Raw genomic sequence first — 26,466 nt, 5'->3', positions numbered from 1 at the left:
AGTCAGCGACCCTGCGCTCAAGCTGGTGAGCCTGTGCTCAAAGCCAGTGACCTCAGGGTTTTGAACCTGGATCCTCTGCATCCCAGTCTGACACACTATCCACTGTGCCACTGCCTGGTCAGGCCCAAAGGCTTTTCAAATAATAACAATTTATTACTTAAAAAAAAATTACAAGGCAAAACACTTGTGAAAGGATATAAACCGACCATCTATTACATATTTCTACCTGACAGTGTTTATATACCTTAGTAGTTAGCCAATTACTGACAAATTTGTTTCTAAATGTTTAAGTCAACAGTCTATTAATGCCTCACACATCCTTTCCCTAAGTGAGACTGGTCAGAAGACAGAATCAAGAAGTGACGTGTTTACAGCACAATTCATGAAAGAATGTTGACCTTCAGAGCTTATTCAGTATGTCTCCAATAATGTGAATAACCTTGGTACAAGAACTGCATTTACTTATGTCTTTTCCCTATTAGATTAAAGCACAGTTAGACATTAAAAAAAACACAAAAAAACCAACAACAACCAAAACGCTCCCCAAAACTCTCCAATGGCAGTTACCTTTGCAAATAAGGCAATTACTATATATTCATTAATTTGGTTAATATTTCGTAGTATTCTCTAAGAAAAAGTGGTTTTCTAAGTGCTGGCACTAACTATCGTTTAAAAAAAATTTTTTTTTAAAGTGAGAGCAGGGGAGTCAGAGAGCCAGACTCCTGCATGTACCCTGATAGGGATCTACCTGGCAAGCCCCCTATGGGATGATGCTCTGCCCATCTGGGGCATTGCTTGGCAACTGAGCTATTTTTAGTGCCTGAGGAGGCCATAGAACCATCCTCAGTGCCCAGGGTTAACTTGCTAGAATCAATCGAGCCATGGCTACGGGAGGAGTAGAGAGGGGGAGGGGGAGAGAAAAGGGGTGGAGAAGCAGATGGTCATTTCTCCTGTGTGCCCTGACCGGGAATTGAACCTGGGACATCCAAATGCTGGGCCGACGTTCTACCACTAAGCCAACCAGCCAGGGCCAAACTATTGTTAACTATTCAACAATATTAAAGGTGGACATAGATCACCTAAGGATTTAAAAATTTCTAAGTCATCACAAGGGTTTGACTATGTTCTTTCTGTAAATGCCATATCCTCTATTGAAAATAAGTCTGAATGTTCTATTCTCTACCTTCAAAAATCGAATAGTTCCTTCCCACAGGTTTTTGTTTATTTGTTTTTGTTTAAATATTTTAGTACAGCAAATTATAAACAATTAAATTCTGAGACAATTTTACCAGTATAATTCTGATAAACATATAAAACTTCTTCCTTTCCACAGAGTGAGTTAAAGATTCCACCCATTTTCATGGCTTTTTCCAAAAATCACTACTCTTCTTTCATGCTCTCATTCAATTTTCAAACATATTTGATATAAATTTAATATTAAGACAATTTTAAAGAAAGTCACCCATATATTTTCAGGTGATAAGGAGTTAAATATCTTCTGGTGTATTTAAGAAATTAATTGGTTTTAGGTGGTTACACATGAGAAAAATGTGTTAGTACTCACCCACAATTTTCTGGTACCTCCTTGTTGACCTGTTGGAAGTTCTAGGTGAAGATCCCCTCCACTAGAGTACATTTCAACAACCTGTGACAAAAGAGTATATGATGGTTAAGTTCAAAATCATATCCTCAATGCGTGTGGTTTGCTGTTACATAGAAATAGGTTGATAACCTAATTGTTTATCAGAAAAGATTCTAAAACATTTACAGGTCTACATGTAGAATAAAGAGGCATATCACCAGAACCAGTGTTCCATAGATATAGTAAGCAATGGTATTTCTAACAAAAACAAGTTGACTTGGCAATATTAAGCTTTGAAACAGTGTAGTTGTTTCAAATACTAAATTTTAGAAATACAAATTTTGTGTTTTTACAATAACACAGGTGCTTTTTATTCGCGCATTTATAGTAAGTCCTAGCAGCAGAGCTAATATCTACTATAATTGAGTGTATTATTCTTAGACATATGCAACAACTTTATTTCTTTATTGATTGATTTTTAGAGGGAGGGGAGAGGGAGAAAGAAGGAGGAGGAGGGAGAGGAAGGAGGGAGGAGAAAGGAGGGAGAAGGAGGAAGGAGGGAGAAGGATGGGGAAGGATAGGGAAAGAGAGGAAGGGGCAGGAGGGGAGGGAGAGAAATGGAGGGAAGAAGGGAAGGAAGAAAAAGGGAAGAAGGGGAAAGCGGATAGAGGGAGAGAACAGGGGAGAAAGGGGGAGGGAGAGGCATTCATTTGTTATTTCACTTAGTTTTGCATTCATTGGTTATTTCCCATATGTGCCCTGACCAGGGAACAAACTTGCAACCTTGGAGTTTTGGGACAACGCTCTAAGTGACTAAGCTAATAGGCCAGGGTCCATAAACAACAATTTTAATGTAGTATGAAAACATTTGGTTCCTACTGGTGGCAAAATCACAGGTACTGTTAATGGAACCGTGGCTTGTATCTAGACTGATGATTTTTAAAAACGGTTTTAATGAGGTATGATGTACAATAAACTATACTTATTCAGAATGTGTAGAACAATGAATTGTGACATGTATACACCATAAAGCTACCACTACAATTATGATATGAAATATACCCCATTAACTTGCACAGTTTCCTCACACCCTTTGCAATCCACCTGTCCCCCTCTGTCTCTTTCCATCACTGGGTAACCACTGAGTTGCTCTCAGCCACTCTATAAATTCATTTGTAATTTGTACACTTTTATATAAATAGAATCACAAGTCTATACTCTTATAAGTCTGGCTGCTTTTATTTAGTGTAATGATTTTGAAATCCATCAGGTTGTTGTATGTATTTATAGTTCATTTCTTTTTGATTTTATGGATATGCAAGAATTTTGATCCATTCATCTAATGATGAATATCTGGATCATTTACTAGTTTTGGAAAGATAACATTAAAACTAGGTAGAAATAAAGCTGTTATGAACAGATAAGTCTGTGTATGGACATCTGCTTTCCTCTCTCTTGAAGGAAAGACCTAGGAATAAAATGAGTCCTATGGCAGTAGACTTTCCTTTAATGGCAGGAAACCATGTCTCCTAATAAGAAATAATATATTTAATTAAATGCAAATCTGGAGTGAAGTAATAAAAGGACAGCTGGAAAATCTTCACTTATTTTATCACCAAAAGTTCCCTAGGGGTACATAGAAAGGACAAAGTAGGAAAACAGTAATACTTTAGCGTAAACTTAAATGTTTGTGATGTGTGTGGTGTCACAGAAATGCACCGGGCAAAGACTAAAATAGAATTTTTTTCTGTATTATTTTTCTTTAGTATTATAACTTGCCTTCCAATATCTTACAACAGTGTTCTTTTTTTTTTTAATTTTTTTAAATTAAATTTAATGCAGTGACATTGATAAATCAGGGTACATATGTTGAGAGAAAACATCTCTAGATTATTTTGACATTTGATTGTCTGTATAACCCTCCACCAAAGTTAAATTGTCTTCTGTCACCTTCTATCTGGTTTTCTTTGTGCCCCTCCCCTCCCCCAACCCCTCTCTCCTTCTTCACCCCTCCTCCCCCACCCTTGTTGCCATCACATTCTTGTTCATGACTCTGAGTCTCATTTTTATGTCCCTTCTATGTATGGATTCATATAGTTCTTAGTTTTTTTTATGATTTACTTATTTCACTCCGTATAATGTTATCAAGGTCCATCCATGTTATTGTAAATGATCCGATGTCATCATTTCTTATGGCTGAGTAGTATTCCTTAGTATATATGTACCAAAGCTTTTTAATCCACTCGTCCTCTGACGGACACTAGGGCTGTTTCCAGATCTTCGCTATTGTGAACAATGCTGCCACAAACATGGGGGTGCATTTCTCTTTTTGGAGCCGTTCTATGGTGTCCTTGAGGTATATTCCTAAAAGTGGGATAGCTGGGTCAAAAGGCAGTTCGATTTTCAGTTTTTTGAGGAATCTCCATACTGTTTTCCACAGTGGCTGCACCAGTCTGCATTCCCACCAGCAGTGCAGGAGGGTTCCCTTTTCTCCACATCCTCGCCAGCACTATTCTGTGTTGTTTTGTTGATGAGCGCCATTCTGGCTGGTGTGAGGTGATATCTCAATGTGGTTTTAATTTGCATTTCTCTAATGATTAGTGAGATTGAGCATTTTTCATATGCCTACTGGCCTTCTGTATGTCCCCTTTGGAGAAGTGTCTATTCATCTCTTTTGCCCATTTTTGGATTGGATTGTTTGTCTTCCTGGTGTTGAGATTTACAAGTTCTTTATAAATTTTGGTTATTAACCCCTTATCAGACGTATTGTCAAATATGTTCTCCCATTGTGTAGTTTGTCTTTTTATTCTGTTCTTGTTGTCTTTAGCTGTGCAAAAGCTTTTTAGTTTGATATAGTCCCATTTGTTTATCCTGCCTTTTATTTCACTTCCCGGTGGAGATAAATCAGCAAATATATTGCTCCGAGAGATGTCCGAGAGCTTACTGCCTATGTTTTCTTCTAAGATGCTTATGGTTTCACGGCCTACATTTAAGTCTTTTATCCATTTTGAGTTTACTTTTGTGAGTGGTGTAAGCTGGTGAACTAGTTTCATTTTTTTGCAGGTAGCTGTCCAATTTTCCCAACACCATTTGTTAAAGAGGCTGTCTTTACTCCATTGTATTTCCTTACCTCCTTTGTCAAATATCAGCTGTCCATAGAACTGTGGGTTTATTTCTGGGTTCTCTGTTCTGTTCCATTGATCTATATGCCTGTTCTTATGCCAGTACCAGGCTGTTTTGAGTACAATGGCCTTGTAGTATAACTTGATATCAGGAAGTGTGATACCTCCCACTTTATTCTTCTTTTTTAAGATTGCTGAGGCTATTTGTGTTCTCTTTTGGTTCCATATAAATTTTTGGAATATGTGGTCTATATCTTTGAAGTATGTCATTGGTATTTTAATTGGTATTACATTGAATTTATAGATTGCTTTGGGTAATATACACATTTTAATGATGTTTATTCTTCCTAACCATGAGCACGGTATATGCTTCCACTTGTTTGTATCTTCCTTGATTTCTTTTATCAATGCTTTGTAATTTTCCGAGTACAAGTCTTTAGTCTCCTTGGTTAAGTTTACTGCTAGGTACTTTATTTTTTTCATTGTAATTGTGAAGGGGATTGTTTCCTTAATTTCTCTTTCTGACTGTTCATTGTTGGTGTATAAAAATGCCTCTTATTTCTGAGTATTGATTTTATATCTTGCCACTTTGCTGAATTCATTTATCAGGTCCAGTAGTTTTTTTGACTGAGACTTTAGGGTTTTCTATATACAATATCATATCATCTGCAAATAATGATAGTTTTACTTCTTCTTTTCCAACTTGAATGCCTTTTATTTCTTCTTCTTGTCTGATTGCTGTGGCTAGGACTTCCAGGACTATGTTAAATAAGAGTGGTGAAAGGGGGCACCCCTGCCTTGTTCCTGATCTTAAGGGGATTGCTTTTAATTTTTGCCCATTGAGTATGATGTTGGCTGTAGGTTTCTCATAGATGGCTTTTATCATGTTGAGGTATGTTCTCTGTATTCCCACTTTGCTGAGAGTTTTGATCATGAATGGGTGCTGGATTTTATCAAATGCTTTTTCTGCATCTATTGAAATTATCATATGGTTTTTCTCCTTCTTTTTGTTTATGTGATGAAGCACATTGATTGATTTACGAATATTGTACCAGCCTTGCCTCCCCAGAATAAATCCCACTTGATCAAGGTGTATGATTTTTTTCCATATATTGTTGGATCCGGATTGCTAATATTTTGTTGAGGATTTTAGTATATATATTCATCAGAGATATTGGCTTATAATTTTCTTACTTTGTGTTGTCTTTGCCTGGTTTTGGAATCAGAATTATGCTCGCCTCATAAAAGGAGCTTGGAAGTCTTCCTTCCTCTTGAATTTTTTGAAATAGTTTGAGGATAGGAGTTAGTTCTACTTTGAATATTTGGTAGAATTCCGTTGTGAAGCCGTTGGGCCCGGACTTTCCTTTGCTGGGAGTTTTTTGATAACTGTTTCGATCTCATTTGTTGTAATTGGTCTGTTTAGGTTTTCTGATTCTTCCAGATTGATTTTTGGAAGATTGTATGTTTCAAGGAATTGGTCCATTTCATCTAGGTTGTCTAGTTTTTTGGCATACAGTTCTTCATAGTATTTTCTTACAATATTTTGTATTTCTGTTGTGTCAGTGGTTATTTCTCCTCTCTCATTTCTAATTTTATTTATTTGAGTCCTCTCTCTCTTTTTCTTGGTGAGTCTAGTTAAAGGTTCATCAATCTTGTTTACCTTTTCAAAGAACCAGCTCCTAGTTTCATTGATCCTCTGTATTGTTTCTTTAGCCTCTATGTCATTTATTTCTGCTCTGACCTTTATTATTTCCTTCCTTCTACTACATTTGGGCTTTACTTGCTGTTCTTTTTCTAATTCTTTTAGATGCAGGGTTAAGTTGTTTATTTGAGCTTTTTCTAGCTTCTGAAAGTGTGCCTGTAGTGCTATGAACTTCCCTCTCAGCATTGCTTTCGCTGTGTCCCATAAATTTTGAGTTATTGTATGCTCATTGTCATTCGTTTCTAGGAATTTTTTTATTTCTTCTTTGATCTCATTCTTTTTTTTTAATTTTTTTTTTTTCTTTTTCATTTTTCTGAAGCTGGAAACAGGGAGTGACAGTCAGACAGACTCCTGCATGCGCCCGACCGGGATCCACCTGGCACGCCCACCAGGGGCGGTGCTCTGCCCCCCAGGGGGCGATGCTCTGCCCATCCTGGGCGTCGCCATATTGCGACCAGAGCCACTCTAGCGCCTGAGGCAGAGGCCACAGAGCCATGCCCAGCGCCCGGGCCATCTTTGCTCCAATGGAGCCTTGGCTGCGGGAGGGGAAGAGAGAGACAGAGAGGAAAGCGCGGCGGAGGGGTGGAGAAGCAAATGGGCGCTTCTCCTATGTGCCCTGGCCGGGAATCGAACCCGGGTCCTCCGCACGCTAGGCCGACGCTCTACCGCTGAGCCAACCGGCCAGGGCTCATCTCATTCTTAATCCATTCATTATTTAACAACCTGCTATTTAGTTTCCATGTGTTTGAGAATTTTTGAGCTTTTCTGTTGTGGTTCATTTCTAGTTTCATGCCGTTGTGATCGGAGAAAGTGCTTGATATGATTTCAGTCTTCTTAAATTTGCTGAGACCCCTTTTGTGCCCTAACATGTGGTCTATCCTAGAGAATGTACCATGAGCACTTGAAAAGAATGTATATTCTGCTGCTTTAGGGTGAAAGGTTCTGAAGATATCTATTAAATTGGGTTGATCTAATGTTTCCAGTAAGTCTGCTGTTTCTTTGTTATTTTCTTTCTTGAGGATCTATCTAGTGATGTTAGTGGGGTATTGAAATCCCCTACTATTATAGTATTGCTGTTGATCTCGCCCTTTAAATCCATCAAAGTCTGCTTTATATATTTGGGTGCTCCTATATTAGGTGCATAGATATTTATAATAGTTATATCTTCCTGTTGGATTACTCCCTTTATCATTCTGTAGTGGCCTTCTTTATCTCTTACTATATCCTTTGTTTTAAAGTCCATTTTGTCTGATATAAGTATTGGTACCCCAGCTTCTTTTTCATTTCCGTTTGCATGAAATGTTTTTTTCCATCCTTTTACCTTCAATCTATGTGTGTCTTTTGTTCTAAGGTGTGTCTTTTGTAAACAGCATATGGATGGGTCCTGTTTTCTTATCCACGCAGCTACCCTATGTCTTTTGATTGGATCATTTAATCCATTTATATTTAAGGTTATTATTGATATGTAGTTGTTTATTGCCATTTTCTTCTTTAAAGTTGTATTCCTTTTGTGCTATATTCTTTTCCCACTTTGATCTGTTTACAACAGGCCCCTTAACATTTCCTGCAGCACTGGTTTGTTTGTAATGAATTCCTTGAGTTGTTTTTTGTCTGGGAAGCTTTTTATTTCTCCTTCGATTTTAAACGATAGCCTTGCTGGATAAAGTAGTCTTGGTTGTAGGTTTTTGTTCTGCATTACTTTGAATATTTCTTGCCATTCCCTTCTGGCCTCAAGTGTTTCTGTTGAGAAGTCGGATGTCATCCTTATGGGGGCTCCTTTGTAGGTGAAAACTTTTTTTTCTCCTGCGGCTTTCAATATTTTCTCTTTATCGCTTAGTTTTGGTATTTTAATTATGATGTGTCTTGGTGTAGGTTTCTTTGGGTTTCTCTTTAATGGCGTTCTCTGTGCTTCTTGGACTTGTGAGAGTTTCTCTTGCATTAATTTAGGGAAGTTTTCAGCTATGATATGATTGAACAAAGTCTCTATCCCTTGTTCTTTTTCTTCTTCTTCAGGAACCCCTATGATGTGGATGTTATTTCTCTTCATGTTGTCACAGAGCTCTCTAAGAGTTTCCTCTGACTTTTTGAGTCTCTTTTCTCTTTTCTTCTCTGCTTTCATGCCTTTATTCCAGTTGTCCTCTAACTCGCTGATGCGATCCTCAGCTCTATCTATCCTGTTTTTAATTCCTTCCATTGTGGTCTTTATTTCTGATATTTTATTTGTCATCTCTGACTGATTCTTTTTTATACTTGCTATTTCTTTAATTTAGGTGTTCATAATGACCATCCATTGTTGTTCTAAGATCCCTAAGCATCCTTACAATCATTATTTTGAACTCTGCATATGGAAGTTTGAATATTTCCATATCACTCAGTTCATCTCCTGAAGGTGTCTCTTGTGGTTTCATTTGGATTGCACTTCTTTGTCTTCTCATTATGTTTTTGGCTGTTTTATTTGTAGAGTTGGTTGAGTCTAGGCTTGGTGTTGCCTGCCTCCAGTTTTCAGTTGTGTTATTTCTAGGTCTTTTTGGGTTGGTATCAGCTGTTATCTGTAATCCACTTTCGGATTTGGGCAGCTCTGAAGTCTTGATTTGTTTGTTTTCTTAACAGGTGATAGTCTTGTTTACTGATCTCAGCAGGGGGCTTCCTTGAAACTGTATAGAGGAATGTGATGGGTGTAACCTGAGACTCTGAAGGCCTCTTTAGCCAGCTAATCTCACTGGGGGCAGGGTGTTTTCTCAGCTTCAGTAGGGGGAGGTGTATCTCAGATCTCCATGGAGACCTGAGTTACTGCCCCTCCTCCCCACTTCTTGTTTTCAGCTGTGTCTTGCTGCGCTGATTGGAGCTGGATAGGTGTCCGGAGATCTCTGATCCGGAAGCACTTCAGCTTTGTTTTTTGAAAGGTTCAGTTCCTCCCCCAGCTATGGCCGCCTCCAGCATGGATGAGTCAGCTTTTTTAGTTCGTTTCCTGCATTCCTTAGCCCCTCACAGTCTGTCCCTCTCCCTGTCCTTTCCACTTGGGAGATAAGCTGGTCTTTTCAACACACCTCGCTCCCTGGTCGCCAGGCAAGTGGCTGTGAGCAGTCGTTTCTGCTCTTTTCCCTATGTGAGATCCCCTCTGGGCTCTCAGCCTCACCCCCCCCCTCCGTTCCTGTAAGCAGGGGGGATTCAGGCTTTCCCTACCAGGTTTTTTGTGGCTTCTTCTTTGCTCCTTGGTTTTTGAGAGCTGTTCTTGCAGTTCAGAGTTGGTTTTTCATGCTGATTTTTCCTAAATTGATTTGTATTCCAGTTTGGTGGTGAGAGCTGGGCGTCTGTGCTTCCGCCTACTCCGCTGCCATCTTTTCACCCCAACAGTGTTCTCTTAAAGTACTGATTGTATTACTAGTAAGAGCGACCTAACTGATGGGGTAACTATGAAACTTTTTCTGAAAAACCAGAATATCACATGCTATTTCAGTTTCCTAGGTATTAAGGAAATAAGCATAACAATGTTTGAAAAACAGAAGATTAAAAGGTAGACTACTGATAACAGGAAAATAAATAATGAAACAGGGACAAGAAAAGGCTGAATTATAAACTCAAAGGAAAGATAACAGTAAAACTAGGTACATCATACATTCTTGATTTTTAGTCCAGTGCTATTTATCCTAATAAAATTTAGGGAAAAAATAAAAAGAAATCCAACAACTCAGAATATAATTTATTAAAAAAATTCCCACAAAGAACTTTTATTTTTGTTTGCCCACGTATCACATGAGAACGCACAGAAAAATGTTTGATATGACAGAAACCAAAATCATGAGTAGTATTTATAAGGAAGGGTTTGGGACTGGAGTTGTGCTAATAAAATAGTTACCTGCTCTGTGTGGTCATTTAAGTTTAGATTAGTTGAAATAAAATAAAATGTTCAGTTCCTCAGCCACCCTAGCCACAAATTCAAGTGTTCAATAGCCATGTGTGACTTATGGCTGCTGTACTAGACAGAGAAGATATAAAACTTTTTCATCATTCCAGAAAGTTCTACTGGACAGTGCTAGATTGGAAGGGAAGAAGTTCAAGGATACTTCTGCTTCACGCTTGTTTGGATCATTTTTTTCAGGCAGAAAATACTCGTGTGTTTGTATTATATAATAAAAAATATCAGATGCAATTTCATGCTTTACAGTATTTTCTTAAATGTTAGGACAAGACTGATGACAGTATAATAACTATAGGACTATCACATTAAGAATGTCTTCCATAAAAACTTCTAGTTATAAAATAAATAAGTCCTAGGAATGTAAGGTACAGCATGGTGACTACAGTTACTAATACTGCCATGCGTATTTGAAAGTTTCTAAGTGCAGAGATCTTAAAAGTGCTTGTCACTAGAAAAAAACTGTACCTATGTGAAGTGATGGATGCTAACTAGATTTATTGTAATGATCATTTCACAATATATACAAATATGGAATCATTATGTTGTACACCTGAAACTAATATAATGTTCTATGTAAATTATATAACAATTTTTAAAAAGTCTATCAAGTAAGGGCTTGGAAAAAACAGTATTTCTCTCAGAAAGAATGCTTTCCAGATAATCTACATTGGTTTTAAGAAGGCAACTTTGGTTTTCTATTTGCTCTCCTGCGCACGGTAAAAAATCTATTGTGCTAAATTTCCTTGAATTAAAATATTATAACAGAAAAAGACTAGACAAACAAAAGAAAAAATTCAGTATTGAATTCAGAGATAATTGTTCTAGCTGATACAGCCTGATGACTTAAAGGTTGAGTAGAAAAGGCACAGACTGCAAAGCCACTTAAACAGTGTAGGTTGGCCAGCACCTGCTAGTTCAGGGATGCCCTCCTTCCAGCAGGAAGCAGCTCCTGAATCTGTGCTCTGGCCACCAAACAGAGAGGACACCCTGGGGAGTTCTGTTCTGTTGCCACTATAGCCATGCGCCAACTCATGCAGCAGGGTCTGACACAATGACAGAATGAGGAACACGCTTTTTTCTTTTTTTTTTTTTTTAAGTCTTTGACTAAAAATAGTCAAAACAAGAAAGTAGCAAGAATTTATGAGGTTTCTGTATAGATTTGTAATAAAAGCCAGAACAGGGAAAATACACCATTACTCACAGTAGCAAAAGGATATACATAAGAGTGCAGATGATAAAGAGGAAAAATTTTTACTGCACAAGCAGGAGCTTTTTCTCTTGTGTACAGCTTGTACACAGAGCTTTTTCCTCTTCTATGATGAGAATATCTAACTAGAAATAATTAAAGTGCAGGCAGAGTATTTTTATTAGCTGTCCTCACCCAGTGTCAGCCAAGAACCATGGAGATACCACTTTCTTGCTACTTTAGCATCAAATTCCTAAGCACTTCACAATTCAGGGAATGAAAATCTCATCTTGTTCTTCAACATTTTCCTCTTCACTGTTTATGAACATGTCTACCAGGGGGTTTCAGGATGATAAAAACATTTTTGGTTGCCACAGCTCTGTGGCTTATCACAATATATAGTATCACCCTCCACCTGCCATTTCCAAGATACTTTTAAGTCCTGTGATGTTGGTGCTAACGGACTAACACTCTGGGGTGCATATTATGAACGGTTCTGAAAAGCACCCACATTTCCTTCCAGCAGAGACAACACAACAGATAAGCAAATGTCATATAGCTGGAAGTCACTAGGGATGTGAGTGGGGTTTTTTAGAAATATCCAGAGGAGCCACACCAGTCATGCCCACTGTGGAAGAGATAAAGAACCAGTGAGGAGGATTCAAATTTGAAAACAATTACTTTGCCCTGGCCGGTTGGCTCAGCGGTAGAGCGTCGGCCTAGCGTGCGGAGGACCCGGGTTCGATTCCCGGCCAGGGCACACAGGAGAAGCGCCCATTTGCTTCTCCACCCCTCCGCCGCGCTTTCCTCTCTGTCTCTCTCTTCCCCTCCCGCAGCCGAGGCTCCATTGGAGCAAAGATGGCCCGGGCGCTGGGGATGGCTCCTCGGCCTCTGCCCCAGGCGCTAGAGTGGCTCTGGTCGCAATATGGCGACGCCCAGGATGGGCAGAGCATCGCCCCCTGGTGGGCAGAGCGCCGCCCCATGGTGGGCGTGCCGGGTGGATCCCGGTCGGGCGCATGCGGGAGTCTGTCTGACTGTCTCTCCCTGTTTCCAGCTTCAGAAAAATGAAAAAAAAAAAAAAATAAAAAAAAAAAAAAAAAAAAAAAAAAGAAAACAATTACTTTTAAAAGATTGGGTAAGATAAGTAGTTAGATTTTTTTTAAATAAAAAATAAGTTTGCTCTTAATCATGATTCTCTATCACCCTTCTGTTAGACTTCAACTTTCAGGCTGCCATCACCAAAATTTATTTATCAGAAACTGGTACAAATTGTCTTTTTAAAAATTTATATTGGACCAGAAAGAACTTATAAGTCAAGAAAGGCCAAGGCTTTGTATAGCTGAAAACTTCTTAAATTTAATGCAGAGCTGCCTAAACTGCCAGACCAGAGAAGCCATATTATCTTAAAAATGGTTCTGAAAACTCACTACCTAGGACTGCTGACACATAAAATTCAGACTACAGAGCAAAATGCATTAAAAGAATTCCCCTCTTCAGTACATCTTTAAAATCCCATTATAAAATCTTGAGAACTATAACAAACAGATTTTAAGCTAAGCATTAATTTCTACCAAAATGAAGCTCATTCAAAATCATCATCTTAAACTCACCTGCAAAGGCTCACTGTGAGGGTTGTGTATGTTTATTATAGGTGAGAAACTGCTATTCACAGGGACTCTGGCCCCAAGGAATGGCCTCAGCCGATAAGGATTTGGAACTCCAACACCAAATACCTGTTTCAAAGGAGGGGGGAAAAAAGCTTTTATAACTAACATTTTTATATTTATGGGTTATGACTGATTAATCTAGGGAAAACTTGTGAGTTAATTTAAATGGAAAAAAAAGTCCTTAACTCCCTTTATTTTATTTATTTAATTAATTTATTTATTTTTAGTGAGGGGGGAGAGAGAAAGAGAGAGAGACAGACAGGAATGGAGAGAGATGAGAAAAATTGACTCATAGTTGCAATGCCTTAGGTGTTCATTTATTGCTTTCTCATATGTGCCTTGACCAGGGCGCTCCAGCCGAGCCAGTGATCCCTTGCTCAAGCCAGTGACCTTGGGCTTTAAGCCATTGACCTTTGGGCTCAAGCCAGCGACCTTGGGGTTTTGAATCTAGGTCCTCAGTGTCCCAGGCCAACACTTTACCCACTACACCACTGCCTGGTCAGGTTCAACTCCTTTTAACCCTTTGAGTAGTGAGTGTTTTTCGTGCTCGCTGACTCCCGGGAGTGATTTATTTTTTTTTAATCAAAGTTCAAAAAATGAAGTTCCAGTTATAGTTTTTTTAAACTTAAAATCATGTTTGATAATCAATTTATGGAAATAACATACAGTTGCCTCTTTTTAATGCAGCGTTACACATTTTAAAAATAAATTGATTGTGCTCTGGCTGGTCAGGAGGCACAGGGACATACATGAATGTTCATACTATTCCAAGGGTTAAAAAGAGCACACATGTAGTTTCTATATGTGATTTGGCTACCTATTTGATTTACTACATAGACATGCATTTGGAATAATTTCTATAGTATGCTGGAAATAAAATGATAGCAGTCCTTAATGAAATTGTGGGATAGACAAAAGAAGAAAATAGTGACTCAAAAGTTTTCCCTACTCTGATTTTCAGAAGATGAATCTAGGGTCCAGACAATCTCTCAAATACCAAGCCCAGCCCAGGTCATTCCCACACAGGAAGATACTGGGTCCACTACAGTGTGAGCTAGTCATTCAAATGACTGAGTGGTCAGGGTAGTCTTCTCTGGGGAGGTAATGTGAGATGCTGACACATAAAAGATTAAAAAAGCCAGCACTACGAGTAGATTCAGGGAAGTATACAAAGGGCATGAGGCGGGAAAGGGCTTGGTTGTTTGAAGATCAGGAGAAAAGCATAGTCAAGTGAGATGAGGTAGGAGATCTACACAGGATTCAGATCCTTAGATCGTTTAGGTCTTGGTCAGAAGTTTACATTTTGCTCTAAGAGCAATGGGAAACATAAAGATTTACATGGAGAAGTTGAGTAGATCTGATTTATGTTCAAAGAAGATACTCTGATTACAGAGACTGGTGGGGATTGGGCAGGAATAGAAGGTCAGCTAGAAGAGGTAGACAGATACTTAGGAGGAAGACTTGTAGGGGCAAAGAAAGACAGCTGGCCACTAAGGCTTGCCTTGTAAACAATCTGATCAAGACCCTCAAGTAGTCCAGATTGGCCAACACCATGTAGGTCACTTGGGGGTGCCTCTGTAGGGCACAGCTCTTCATATTCTTATGATAGTCTTTTCATTTACTCAACAAGTGTATATTAAAATGAGTGTCATCAACAGAGTGCCACAGTTATTCATCTATACAGGCTCTAAAAGTTTACCCTCTACTAAATAGCCATTAAAGACTTATTCACATTAAATAAGTATAAGGTATGCTTATGACTAAAATGAAATGTTTATTTACTATGACACTAATTTTCAAAGTGTATGACATGTTCTGGGCACTAGGGAAGAAATTTTCAAAAACAAAAGCACAAAAACTGTAAAGTAACACATTTAAATAATTGAGTTCCATGGGAAATAGAGCACAGTGGCCAGGAGGATGGTCTTGGTACTTACAAAGATGTGGGTTTGAATTTAAGCTCAACAACCTACTAGTATCATAATCTGGGCAAATTATTTAACCTTTATAAGTTTCAACTTCCTTATCTAAAAAACTGAGAATAATAGTATCTGTGACACAGGCAGAAGTGTAGGTAAAGTATGAAGTATAGTACCATATGCGCAATTATTCTTAATAACCGTGATAACATTGATTATAGAAATCATTTTTTTTTGACAGAGTCAGAAAGAGGGATAGACAGGAAGGAAGAGATGAGAAGCATCAATTCTTTGTTGCAGCACCTTAGTTATTCACTGATTGATTTCTCATATAGAAATTAATTAACAAAACAGTAACTTTCTTTAATAAACTAAACAACATAAAAATTGAGTTTATCAAAAAATTTAAAACTATACATTTAATAAAAAAAAAAGCAGGCATGTATATTTAATCTTGAAACTACCATCGAGTATGCTTCACAGGTGGGCAAAAAGCACAAAATAATTTAGTTAGTACGAAAATCTTTTTTTTTTTTTTTTAATTATATATATTTTTTTGTATTTTTCTGAAGCTGGAAACGGGGAGAGACAGTCAGACAGACTCCCACATGCGCCCGACCGGGATCCACCCAGCACGCCCACCAGGGGCGACGCTCTGCCCACCAGGGGGCGATGCTCTGCCCCTCCGGGGCGTCGCTCTGCCGCGACCAGAGCCACTCTAGCGCCTGGGGCAGAGGCCAAGGAGCCATCCCCAGTGCCCGGGCCATCTTTGCTCCAATGGAGCCTTGGCTGCGGGAGGGGAAGAGAGAGTCAGAGAGGAAGGAGGGTGGGGATGGAGAAGCAAATGGGCGCTTCTCCTATGTGCCCTGGCCGGGAATCGAACCCGGGTCCCCCGCACGCCAGGCTGACGCTCTACCGCTGAGCCAACCGGCCAGGGCCACGAAAATCTTTTTTACTATTCTTTTGTCAATCAATCTTACAATAACACTTTAGCTGTAGCTTTAAGATCCTTTGTTCAGTCTAATTTGATAGGGTTAGTCACAGACACAACAATAGGTATAAAAATACTCCAAGTGTAAACTCCTATATTATTCCTGAATTACTGAAGAAAGTTTTTTTTTTTCTTTTTTTGGTGACAGAGACAGAGTCAGAGGGAGGGACAGATAGGGACAGACAGGAAGGGAGAGAGATGAGAAGCGTCTATTCTTTGTTGTGGCATCATAGTTGTTCATTGATTGCTTTCTCATATGTGCCTTGATCGGCGGGATGGGCTACCGCAGACCAAATGACCTCTTGCTTGAGCCAGCAACCTTGGGCTCAAGCTGGTGAGCCTTGCTCAAACCAGATAAGACCACACTCAAGCTGGCGACCTCAGGGTCTCGAACCTGGGTCCTCCATGTCCCAGTCTGATGCTCTATCCTCTGCGCCACTGCCTAATTAGGCTGAAGAGAGTTCTTGAAAGCTTGTCATGTGATATAAAATGATTATATTTTAGAAAACAAACAAATATTTTAATTCTTGTTCTTACCTGGTAGGTAAATACCCCATGATTAGATGTGTTAATAAATAAAGTATTTTCTACATTTCCTACTACTCTTGCAAGAAAAACTACATCAAATGACGTATTCCCTCCTGGAAGAATTTTCTGTAAAAGAACAGCAATAAATAAAGGTAAATTAGTAACAACAACAAAAAATCAGATAATGCTAACCACAATTAGCTCAAGTTTTCTAAAACAAACATCTTAGAATCATTTCCATAAACTATCTTCTCCCCCCCCCCCTCCAAAGGATTAACCTTTAAATTAGCCAAATCATTTTGCAATGGAAAATAATAAAAAAGATGTCTTAAGAATGGATGTCTACAGTCACATGTTTGTCATTTACAAGTCTAAAACCTCACAAAACAGATGGTTTTCCTGGATTCTGTTCATTCTAGGATCACTAGGCTGGAATGAGGTGCCTCATTATAGGATATTCCATCATCACACAATCAAATACAAGGGCGCTGAGGCTGTACTTTTTATACACATGCACTCTACTCTGAAGCAGCAACCTGTACTATTCCAAAGAAGTAGTCAACCCAGACCTTAACCCCTTGACCTCTGTCACTCATTTCCACAAGGAACAAAATGTGCCAGCAAGTTACATTTGGAAAGGTAAGGGTGACAGTATATACATGAACTCACTCCTGTTAATCTTGTGCAGATTGAGAATGTCATTGTAGTTTAAAAAATATATATACAACAAAGCAATAGGGCTGCTTGAGAAGTCTGAGAGACTGTGACTGTAGTTTTGTCTTCAGTAAAGCCTTGAAATACATTTTACATTCTTTTTTTTTGGTGACACAGACAAAGAGAGAGGGGCAGATAGGGGCAGAGAGACAGGGAGGAAGAAAGATAAGAAGTATCAATTCTTTGTTAAGGCACCTTGGTTGTTCATTGGTTGCTTTCTCATATGTGCCTTGATGGGGGAGGCCGGGGGAGGTACAGCAGAGCAAGTGACCCCTTGCTCAAGCCAGCGACCTTGGGTTTCAAGCTAGTGACCTTTGAGATCAAGCCAGCGACCCCATGCTCAAGCTGAATGAGCCTGTGCTCAAGCTGGTGACCTCAATGTGGTTTTTTTTTTTTTTTTTTTTTGTATTTTTCTGGAAGTTGGAAACGGGGAAGCAGTCAGACAGACTCCCGCATGCGCCCAACCGGGATCCACCTGGCATGCCCACCAGGGGGTGATGCTCTGCCCATCTGGGGCGTTGCTCTGTTGCAACCAGAGCCATTCTAGCGCCTGAGGCAGAGGCCATAGAGCCATCCTCAGCGCCCAGGTCAACTTTGCTCCAATGGAGCCTTGGCTGTGGGAGGAGAAGAGAGAGACAGAGAGGAAGGAGATGGGGAGGGGTGGAGAAGCAGATGGGCGCTTCTCCTGTGTGCCCTGGCCGGGAATTGAACCTGGGACTCCTGCATGCCAGGCCGATGCTCTACCACTGAGCCAACCGGCCAGGGCCGACCTCAATGTTTTGAACCTGGGTCCTCTGCATCTCAGTCTGATGCACTATACACTGTGCCACCGCTTAGTCAGGCAGCACTTTACATTTTAATATAGTCATCCAGCTCACTCATTCGGCCTCTGTGGCTACAACTCTAAAATATTCTCCATATTACAGCTTAAAATATGTGACATTGCAACTTCTGACTTCACCTTAGTATGTACAAATTGTAAAGCACATTTATCCTGCATTATAAATAACAACAACAAAAAAAACCCCAACAACACTTTTCTTGAACCACCACCAAGTTTGTATATTTACTAGCCCAGAATCTAAGGAAAGATAAGCATTCCAAGGACAGGTGGAATGTGAGTGCTGGCTCACCCACAGCAGAGAATGGAAAGACGAGGCTTCCACAGAAGAAGGTAAACTGAATTTAGCTTAATTTTTACACATTGCTAAAGGGTGTAGGCTAGAATATGATCACAGAACCCTTGGATGCTTTAGACACTCAGGTCATACCTGAGTCAAAAATCAGTTTCTACTCCTATTAACTTCCTGCATGGTTGAGGCCGGCATGGAAACTGGGTGAACAGTGTACCCCCACTAGCTGGCAACCTAACCCATGCTGGTGCCTCCGTTGACCTGGCCATCTTTTCACTACACTTAGCGGGTGTCTCTTCTATTCTCGGAGCTGTTAATTTTATCACCATTATCATCAACATGAAATCCCCTGCCCTATCCCAGTATCAGACGCCTCTTTTTGTCTGATCTGTCCTAATTATCGCAGTCCTACTCCTTTTACCACTCCCTGTACTAGCCGCTAGAATTACATTACTATTAACAGACCGAAACTTAAATACAACCTTTCAATCCTGCTGGAGGAGGTGAATAGAAAGGGATTTGGTAAACTCCTAAATAGTTTAAAATGAAGCAACACCTTCGAAATAACCTACTGCTTAAAGTAGTAGTCACTAGAGAAATTATAAAATATTTTTAATCAATGGAAATTAAAACACAACTTATCAAAATTTGTTGGCTACAACTAAAGCAACTCTTGGAGGGGACTTTTACAGTACTACATAGTTTACTTTGAGAAGAAGTACCTCAACTCAATAATCTATGTTTCCACCTTAAATACTAAAAAAAGAGTAAATTAAACCCAAAATACACAAAAGGAAGAAAATAATAGACAAGAGCAGAAATGAAACAGAAAATAGAAAAAAAACAAGAGAAAAATAATCAACAGAACAAAAAGCTAATGCTTCAAAAAAGGCCCAAAGAACTGATAAAACACTAGACAGAATTACCAATAAAAAGAAAAAACATAAAAGAAACTGAAATGTGAATATCATTATATATACTCTTTATATGTAAAAAGAATAACAAAGTAATACTACAAACAAACCTATGCCTATAAACTTAATAACTAGAAGAAATGGACATATTCTCTAAAAACCACAATCTGTCAAAGCTTACTCAAAATGCAACAGACCTACATCCATTACAGAAAATTATTTTTTAATTAAAAGCCTTACCAAAAACAAACTGCAAAATATAAAAACAGTCCCAGGGATGTAAAGTACAGCGTAGGGAATATAGGCGATAGGGAATATAGGAATTATAACTATGTATGGTGTCAGGTACTAGACTTACTGGGATGATCACGTAAGTTACATAAATGTCTAATCACAAATAAATGTTGTATACTCAAAGCTAATATGATAGTGTATGTCAACTATAATTGAAATATTAAAAGTTAAAAAAATACTTTTCCACAAAGGAAAGCCCAATATGTAAAAATTTAGCTAAATTCAGATGGTTTCACTGATAAAAAGAATTTTCTACCAATCATTAAAGAAATATGATATCTATCTATAAACTTCCAACACAGAGGCGAGAACATTCCCCACCTCATTTTATGAGTCCAGCATTATTACCCTGATACCTACATCAGACAAAAACTTGACAAGAAAACTATAAGCCAATATTCCTCATGAATGTAGACATGCAATCATTTATAAATATTGGCAAACTGAATCCAGCCAGTATATGAAAAAGGATAATACATCATGAACAAGTGGTTTTTATTTTGACAATGCAATTCTAGTTCAACATTCAAAAATCAAATCAATGTAACTGACATTATCAATTTACTAAAGAAGAAAAACCATATGGTCATTTCCATAAGTACATAAAATAATTAGACAAAATTCAATGTTCATTCATGATTTAAAAATCTCAGTATACTAGGTCAATAGAAGAGAACTTCCTCAACCTGACAAAGGGCATCTAGAAACTACTATAATTTAAAAAAAAAATTTTATGTATTTATTTTTAGAGAAAAGAAGAGAAAGTGAGAGAGAGAGAGTGAGAGAGAGAGCAAGAAGCATCAACTGATAGTTGCTTCAATTTAATTGTTCACTGATTGTTTCTTGTATGTGTCTTGGTTGGGCAAGCCTGGGGCCTCAAACCGGTGACTCTCAGTATTCCAGGTCAACATTTTATTCACTACACCACCACCGGTTAGGCTAGGCTAGAACTACCATATTTAATGGTGAATGCTTGAATACATTCTCCCCCAAATCTGGAACAAAGCAATCATGTCCTCTCACGATAGCTATTCAACATTGTATTGGAGGAACAAGCCAGTGCAATTAGTCAGCAAATAAAAGACATACCTATTAGGAAGTAAGAAATATCTGTCATTATTCACAGACAACTCGGTTATTTATAGAAAGAATCCCAAAAGTATTTTTAAAAATGCTCTTAGAAGAGAGGGAAATGGCGATGGAGTAGGCGGACATTACAACTCCCACCTCCAAGAACCAAAGTGGATTAAATCTTAATTTAGGAACAATCAATCAACCTGAAAAACCAACTTTGGACTAAACTCAGAGAAATATATAACCAAGCATCACCAAAGGAACCACACTGAGCTGGTAGGAAAGGCGGAGACCTGGAAAGGGCTGCCCTTTTCCCAGGAGTGAGAGGTGGCCCAGAAGGTCTCCCATGGCGGGATGGGTTGCCTGGAGAGTTGTGGGTCCTCAGCCACAGGAACGGAAGCCCAGCCTGGAGCCCCAGAGACTAGAGGAGGCATACAGACGGTATTTAGCTGAAAGAAGAACTGGGTTACTGTTTCTGAGAGAGAGACAGAACTCTCAGACCCAGGCTCGGTCTTAAAGGGACTATGCAGAAAATCTCATTCAGCCACTTATCCGGGGCTCCGGGAGCAGGGAGACCTGAGAGGACTGGAGTTGTGAGATAAGGGTGTAGTCTCGGGGGCACAGGGAGAGACTGTGGCGGAAAGCCACCCTGACCCCTGTACTGGGTCTCTCCCCAAACCTAAAGTGGACATTCTTCCTGGGAGAACCAAACAAAAAAAAGGGAAGCAATTACCCCACCTACCAGAGGCTCTCCTGCTCCAGTCTGTGCAAAGAGACACTTAGAAGCGGGGGATGTATCAGGGACAAAGGTTCTGAGTGCTGAGGTCTGGGCTACACGGCCCCCCAACCTGCTGAGTACCCTCCTAAGGGCGAGAGGGACTGGCTGTGGAGGCAGCAGCCACCGCCCTTGCCCAGAGGCAGATGGGGGTGGAGCCCAGTGGAGGCAGCCCGCCCTGTGGAGGACAGAAACTGGAGAGGTCTCCCATGAGCCCATGGGGGACAGAGCCTGGCACCCTGAGGGGCAGAGCCCGAAGAGGCATCTCTCATGTCCACAGGGGAAGGGGAGGCAGAGCCTGAAAAGGCATCCTGTGGGACTGTGGGGGGCGGTGCCCAGCAAGATGAAGAGTCCCCCGCAATCCCCAGAGCAGCCTGAGCTGTGGCTGGCAAGCCCACCCCAGTGCCGAGTACCTGGGAAGACCACGCTTCAGAAAGAGAGAGGCCACACACACTGGCCAATAGTAGATAAAAGCCATCCTAGGAGTGTAGCTGATATTTACAATGGCATCAGGGCTGAGCAGAGGCAGCCACAAATTTTGGATCACCTGTAGCTCCAAGAAGATTGCTAAGGGCCAGGCAAAAGCAGTGACCCCCACTGATCTACGCCAGGTTCTGGCCAGGGAGGTCCAGGGCTGGTAAAACCAGAGGACAGATACGAAGAACATCAGCTCAGGACCTAACAACCCTAGTTAAAGTCGTATCTTTTTTTTTGTATTTTTCTGAAGCTGGAAACGGGGAGAGACAGTCAGACAGACTCCCGCATGCGCCCGACCGGGATCCACCCCGCACGCCCACCAGGGGCAACGCTCTGCCCACCAGGGGGCGATGCTCTGCCCCTCCGGGGCGTTGCTCTGCTGCGACCAGAGCCACTCTAGCGCCTGGGGCAGAGGCCAAGGAGCCATCCCCAGCGCCCGGGCCATCTTTGCTCCAATGGAGCCTTGGCTGCGGGAGGGGAAGAGAGAGACAGAGAGGAAGGGGGGGGGGTGGAGAAGCAAATGGGCGCTTCTCCTATGTGCCCTGGCCGGGAATCGAACCCGGGTCCCCCGCACGCCAGGCCGACGCTCTACCACTGAGCCAACCGGCCAGGGCCTTAAAGTCGTATCTTAGGGAAAGGCTCCTCACACCTGACCCAGCTAAGGCATAGAAAATGCTGTCACAAACAGCAAAAAGAGCAGTAGCAGCAGACAAGTAGCCCACAGTGGAATATAAACAGGTGAAGCCAACCCAAGGAAATCTAGAAACAACAAAAGTGAAAGCTGGAGGCAGAAAACAACAACCTTATACTCAGCTAGCTACATAAACAACACATCCAAAGGGGAAGTCTATTCAGAGACAAAACGGGAAGACAGAGAAATGCAATTCAAATGAATCAACAAGAGAAATCCCCAGAAAAAGTTCTGAATGAGATGGAACTAACAAAGATATCGGATGCAGAGTTTAGAATAATGATTGTTAGGATGCTCAAGGATCTTAGAGCAACATTATAGATGAACATAATGAGCACCTAAACAAAGAGAGAGCAGGCATCAAAAAAGACATTAAAATCATGAAAAAGAAATCAGACAGAAATGATAAACACAATTATCAGAAATGAATACTACACTAGAAGGAATTAAAAGCAGGCTGGATGAAGCCGAGGATCGAATCAGTGACTTAGAGCAGTGGTCCCCAACCCCTGGGCCGGTACTGGTCCGTGGACCATTTGGTACCAGTCCGTAGAGAAAGAATAAAAAACTTACATTATTTCCGTTTCATTTATGAAGTCTGAACGATGTTTTATTAAAAAAAAAAAAATGACCAGATTCCCCCTGTTACATCCATCTAAGACTCATTCTTGACGCTTGTCTGGGTCACGTGATACATTTATCCGTCCCACCCTAAAGGCCGGTCCATGAAAATATTTTCTGACATTAAACCGGTCCATGGCCCAAAAAAGGTTGGAGACCACTGACTTAAATGACAAGATAAGAGAAAGCACAGAAGCAGAACAAAAAGAAAAGAGGATTAAAAAGTCTGAGGAAACTGAGATCTGTGACAACATGAAGAGAAACAATATCCGCATAATAGGGGTTCCTGAAGGAGAAGAGAAAGAACAAGGGATAGAGAACCTGACTGAAGAAATCATAGCTGAAAATTTCCCTAAATTGATGCAGGAAAAAGTCACACAAGTTCAAGAAGCACAGAGAATCCCATTAAAGAGGAACCCAAAGAGACCTACACCAAGACACATCATAATTAAAATACCAAAGCTAAGAGATAAAGAAAGAATACTAAAAGCTGCAAGAGAAAAGCAGTCAATCACCTACAAAGGAGACCTCAGAAGAATAACATCCGACTTTTCAACAGAAATACATGAGGCCAGAAGGAAATGGCAAAAAAATATTCAAAGTAATGCAGAACAAGACCTACAACCAAGATTATTATTATTATTATTTCTTCTTCTTCTTCTTCTTCTTCTTCTTCTTCTTCTTCTTCTTCTTCTTCTTCTTCTTCTTCTTCTTCTTCTTCTTCTTCTTCTTCTTCTTCTTCTTCTTCTTCTTCTTCTTCTTCTTCTTCTTCTTCTTCTTCTTCTTCTTCTTCTGCTTCTTCTGCTTCTTCTGCTTCTTCTGCTTCTTCTGCTTCTTCTGCTTCTTCTTCTGCTTCTTCTTCTGCTTCTTCTTCTGCTTCTTCTTCTGCTTCTTCTTCTGCTTCTTCTGCTTCTTCTGCTTCTTCTGCTTCTTCTGCTTCTTCTGCTTCTTCTTCTTCTGCTTCTTCTGCTTCTTCTTCTTCTGCTTCTTCTGCTTCTTCTGCTTCTTCTTCTTCTTCTGCTTCTTCTTCTTCCTGCTTCTGCTTCTGCTTCTTCTTCTTCTTCTGCTTCTTCTGCTTCTGCTTCTTCTTCTGCTTCTTCTCCTTCTCCTTTTCTTCTTCTTCTTCTTCTTCTTCTTCTTCTTCTTGCTTCTTCTTCTTCTTCCTCTTCCTCTTCTTCTTCTTCTTTTTTTTACACAAACAGAGAGAGAGAGAGAGAGAGAGAGTCAGAGAGAGGGATAGATAGGGACAGACAGACAGGAATGGAGAGAGATGAGAAGCATCAATCATCAGTTTTTCGTTGCGACACCTTAGTTGTTCATTGATTGCTTTCACATATGTGCCTTGACCGTGGGCCTTCAGTAGACGGAGTAACCCCTGTTTGAGCCAGGGCCCTTGGGTCCAAGCTGGTGAGCCTTGCTCAAACCAGATGAGCCCGTGCTCAAGCTGGCGACCTCGGGGTCTAGAACCTGGGTCTTCCGCATCCCAGTCCAGTGCTCTATCCACTGCGCCACCACCTGGGCAGGCCAACCAAGACTTCTTTATCCAGCAAGGCTATCATTTAAAATTGAAGGAGAAATAAAAAGCTTCCCAGACAAAAAAACTAAAGGGATTCATTACAACCAAACCAATGCTGCAAGAAATGTTAAGGGACCTGTTGTAAACAGAACAAAGGGGAAAAAATATCTAGTAAAAGAGGAATGTAGATTTAAAAAATAAAATGGCAATAAACAACTACATATCAAAAATAACCTAAAATGTAAATGGATTAAATGCTTCAATGAAAAGACATAGGGTAGCTACATGGGTAAGAAAACAGGACCTTTATATATGCTGTCAACAAGAGACCCACCTCAGAACAAAAGATACACATAGACTTAAAGGGATTGAAAAAAATATTTCATGCAAATGGAAATGAAAAAAAGCTGGGGTAACAATACTTATATCTGACAAAATAAACTTAAAAACAAAGGCTTTAGTAAGGGATAAAAGAGGTCACTACATAATGATAAAGTGTAGATATAACAACAGAAAGATATAACCATTACAAATATCTATGCACCTATATAAGAGCACCTAAATATATAAAAAAGACTTTGATGGATTTAAAGGGCGAGATCAACAGCAATACTATAATAGTAGGGGATTTCAATACCCCACTAACATCACAGGATAGATCCTCAAGAAAGAAATTTAACAAAGAAACCACGGCTCGTGAGCCACATGCAGTTCTCAGATTGAAGACGTTTTTTAGCAAAGGCTAGCTTAGGAGTACCCTAATTAAGTTAATAACAATGTACCTACCTATATAGTTTAATTTTAAAAAATTTGGCTCTCAAAAGAAATTTCAATCGTTGTACTATTAATATTTGGAACTGTTGACTAATGAGTTTGCTGACCATTCCAGCACTAGATCAACTGGATTTAATAGGTATCTTCAGAACCTTTCATGCTAAAGCAGCAGAATATACATTCTTTTCAAGTGCTCATTCTCTAGGATAGATGTAGATAGGACACAAAACAAGTCTCAATAAATTTAAGATTGAAATCATATCAAGCATCTTCTCTGATCACAATGGCATGAAACTAGAAATCAATTACAATAGAAAAACTGAAAAACACTCAAACACTTGGAAACTAAATAGCATGTTATTAAATAACAAATGGGTTAACAATGAGATCATGGAAGAAATCAAAAACTTCCTTGAAACAAATAAAAATGAACATACAACAACTCAAAACTTATGGGACACAGCAAAAGCAGTCCTGTGAGGGAAGTTCATAGCATTACAGGCATACATTAAGAAGTAAAAAAAAGCTCAAGTAAACAACTTAATCCTGCATCTAAAAGAACTAGAAAAAGAACAGCTAGTAATAAAGCCCAGAGGAAGTAGAAGGAAGGAAAAAAAGATCAGAGTGGAAATAAACGACATAAAGGCTAAAAAAACAATACAGAGGATGAATGAAACTAAGAGCTGGTTCTTTGAAAAGGTAAACAAGATTGATGAACTTTTAACTAGACTCACCAAGAAAAAGAACTCAAATAAATAAAATTAGAAATGAGAGTGGAGAAGTAACAACTGACACAGCAGATATACAAAGGATTGTAAGAAAATACTATGAAGAATGCCGAAAAATTAGACAACCTAGGTGAAATGG

General features: G+C 39.7%; 1 protein-coding gene across 2 annotated transcripts in view; it reads right to left on the bottom strand.

The window, feature by feature from the left end:
- TMEM131 (transmembrane protein 131) overlaps positions 1-26,466 on the bottom strand; it is a 248,473-nt gene that overhangs the window by 100,738 nt on the left and 121,269 nt on the right. For both annotated transcript variants that reach the window (XM_066377627.1, XM_066377628.1), the window contains exons 6-8: positions 16,626-16,742; positions 13,122-13,244; positions 1,565-1,645 (exon numbers count right to left, since the gene is read on the bottom strand). In XM_066377627.1, the coding sequence (XP_066233724.1) occupies positions 1,565-1,645; positions 13,122-13,244; positions 16,626-16,742 (321 nt within the window). The remainder of the gene's footprint in view (positions 1-1,564; positions 1,646-13,121; positions 13,245-16,625; positions 16,743-26,466) is intronic.

This window comes from Saccopteryx leptura, chromosome 3 (assembly GCF_036850995.1).
Source record: "Saccopteryx leptura isolate mSacLep1 chromosome 3, mSacLep1_pri_phased_curated, whole genome shotgun sequence".
Classification (NCBI taxonomy): Eukaryota; Metazoa; Chordata; class Mammalia; order Chiroptera; family Emballonuridae; genus Saccopteryx; species Saccopteryx leptura.
Note: the sequence above shows the minus strand (reverse complement) of the source record. Positions and strands in the feature narration are given on the sequence as shown.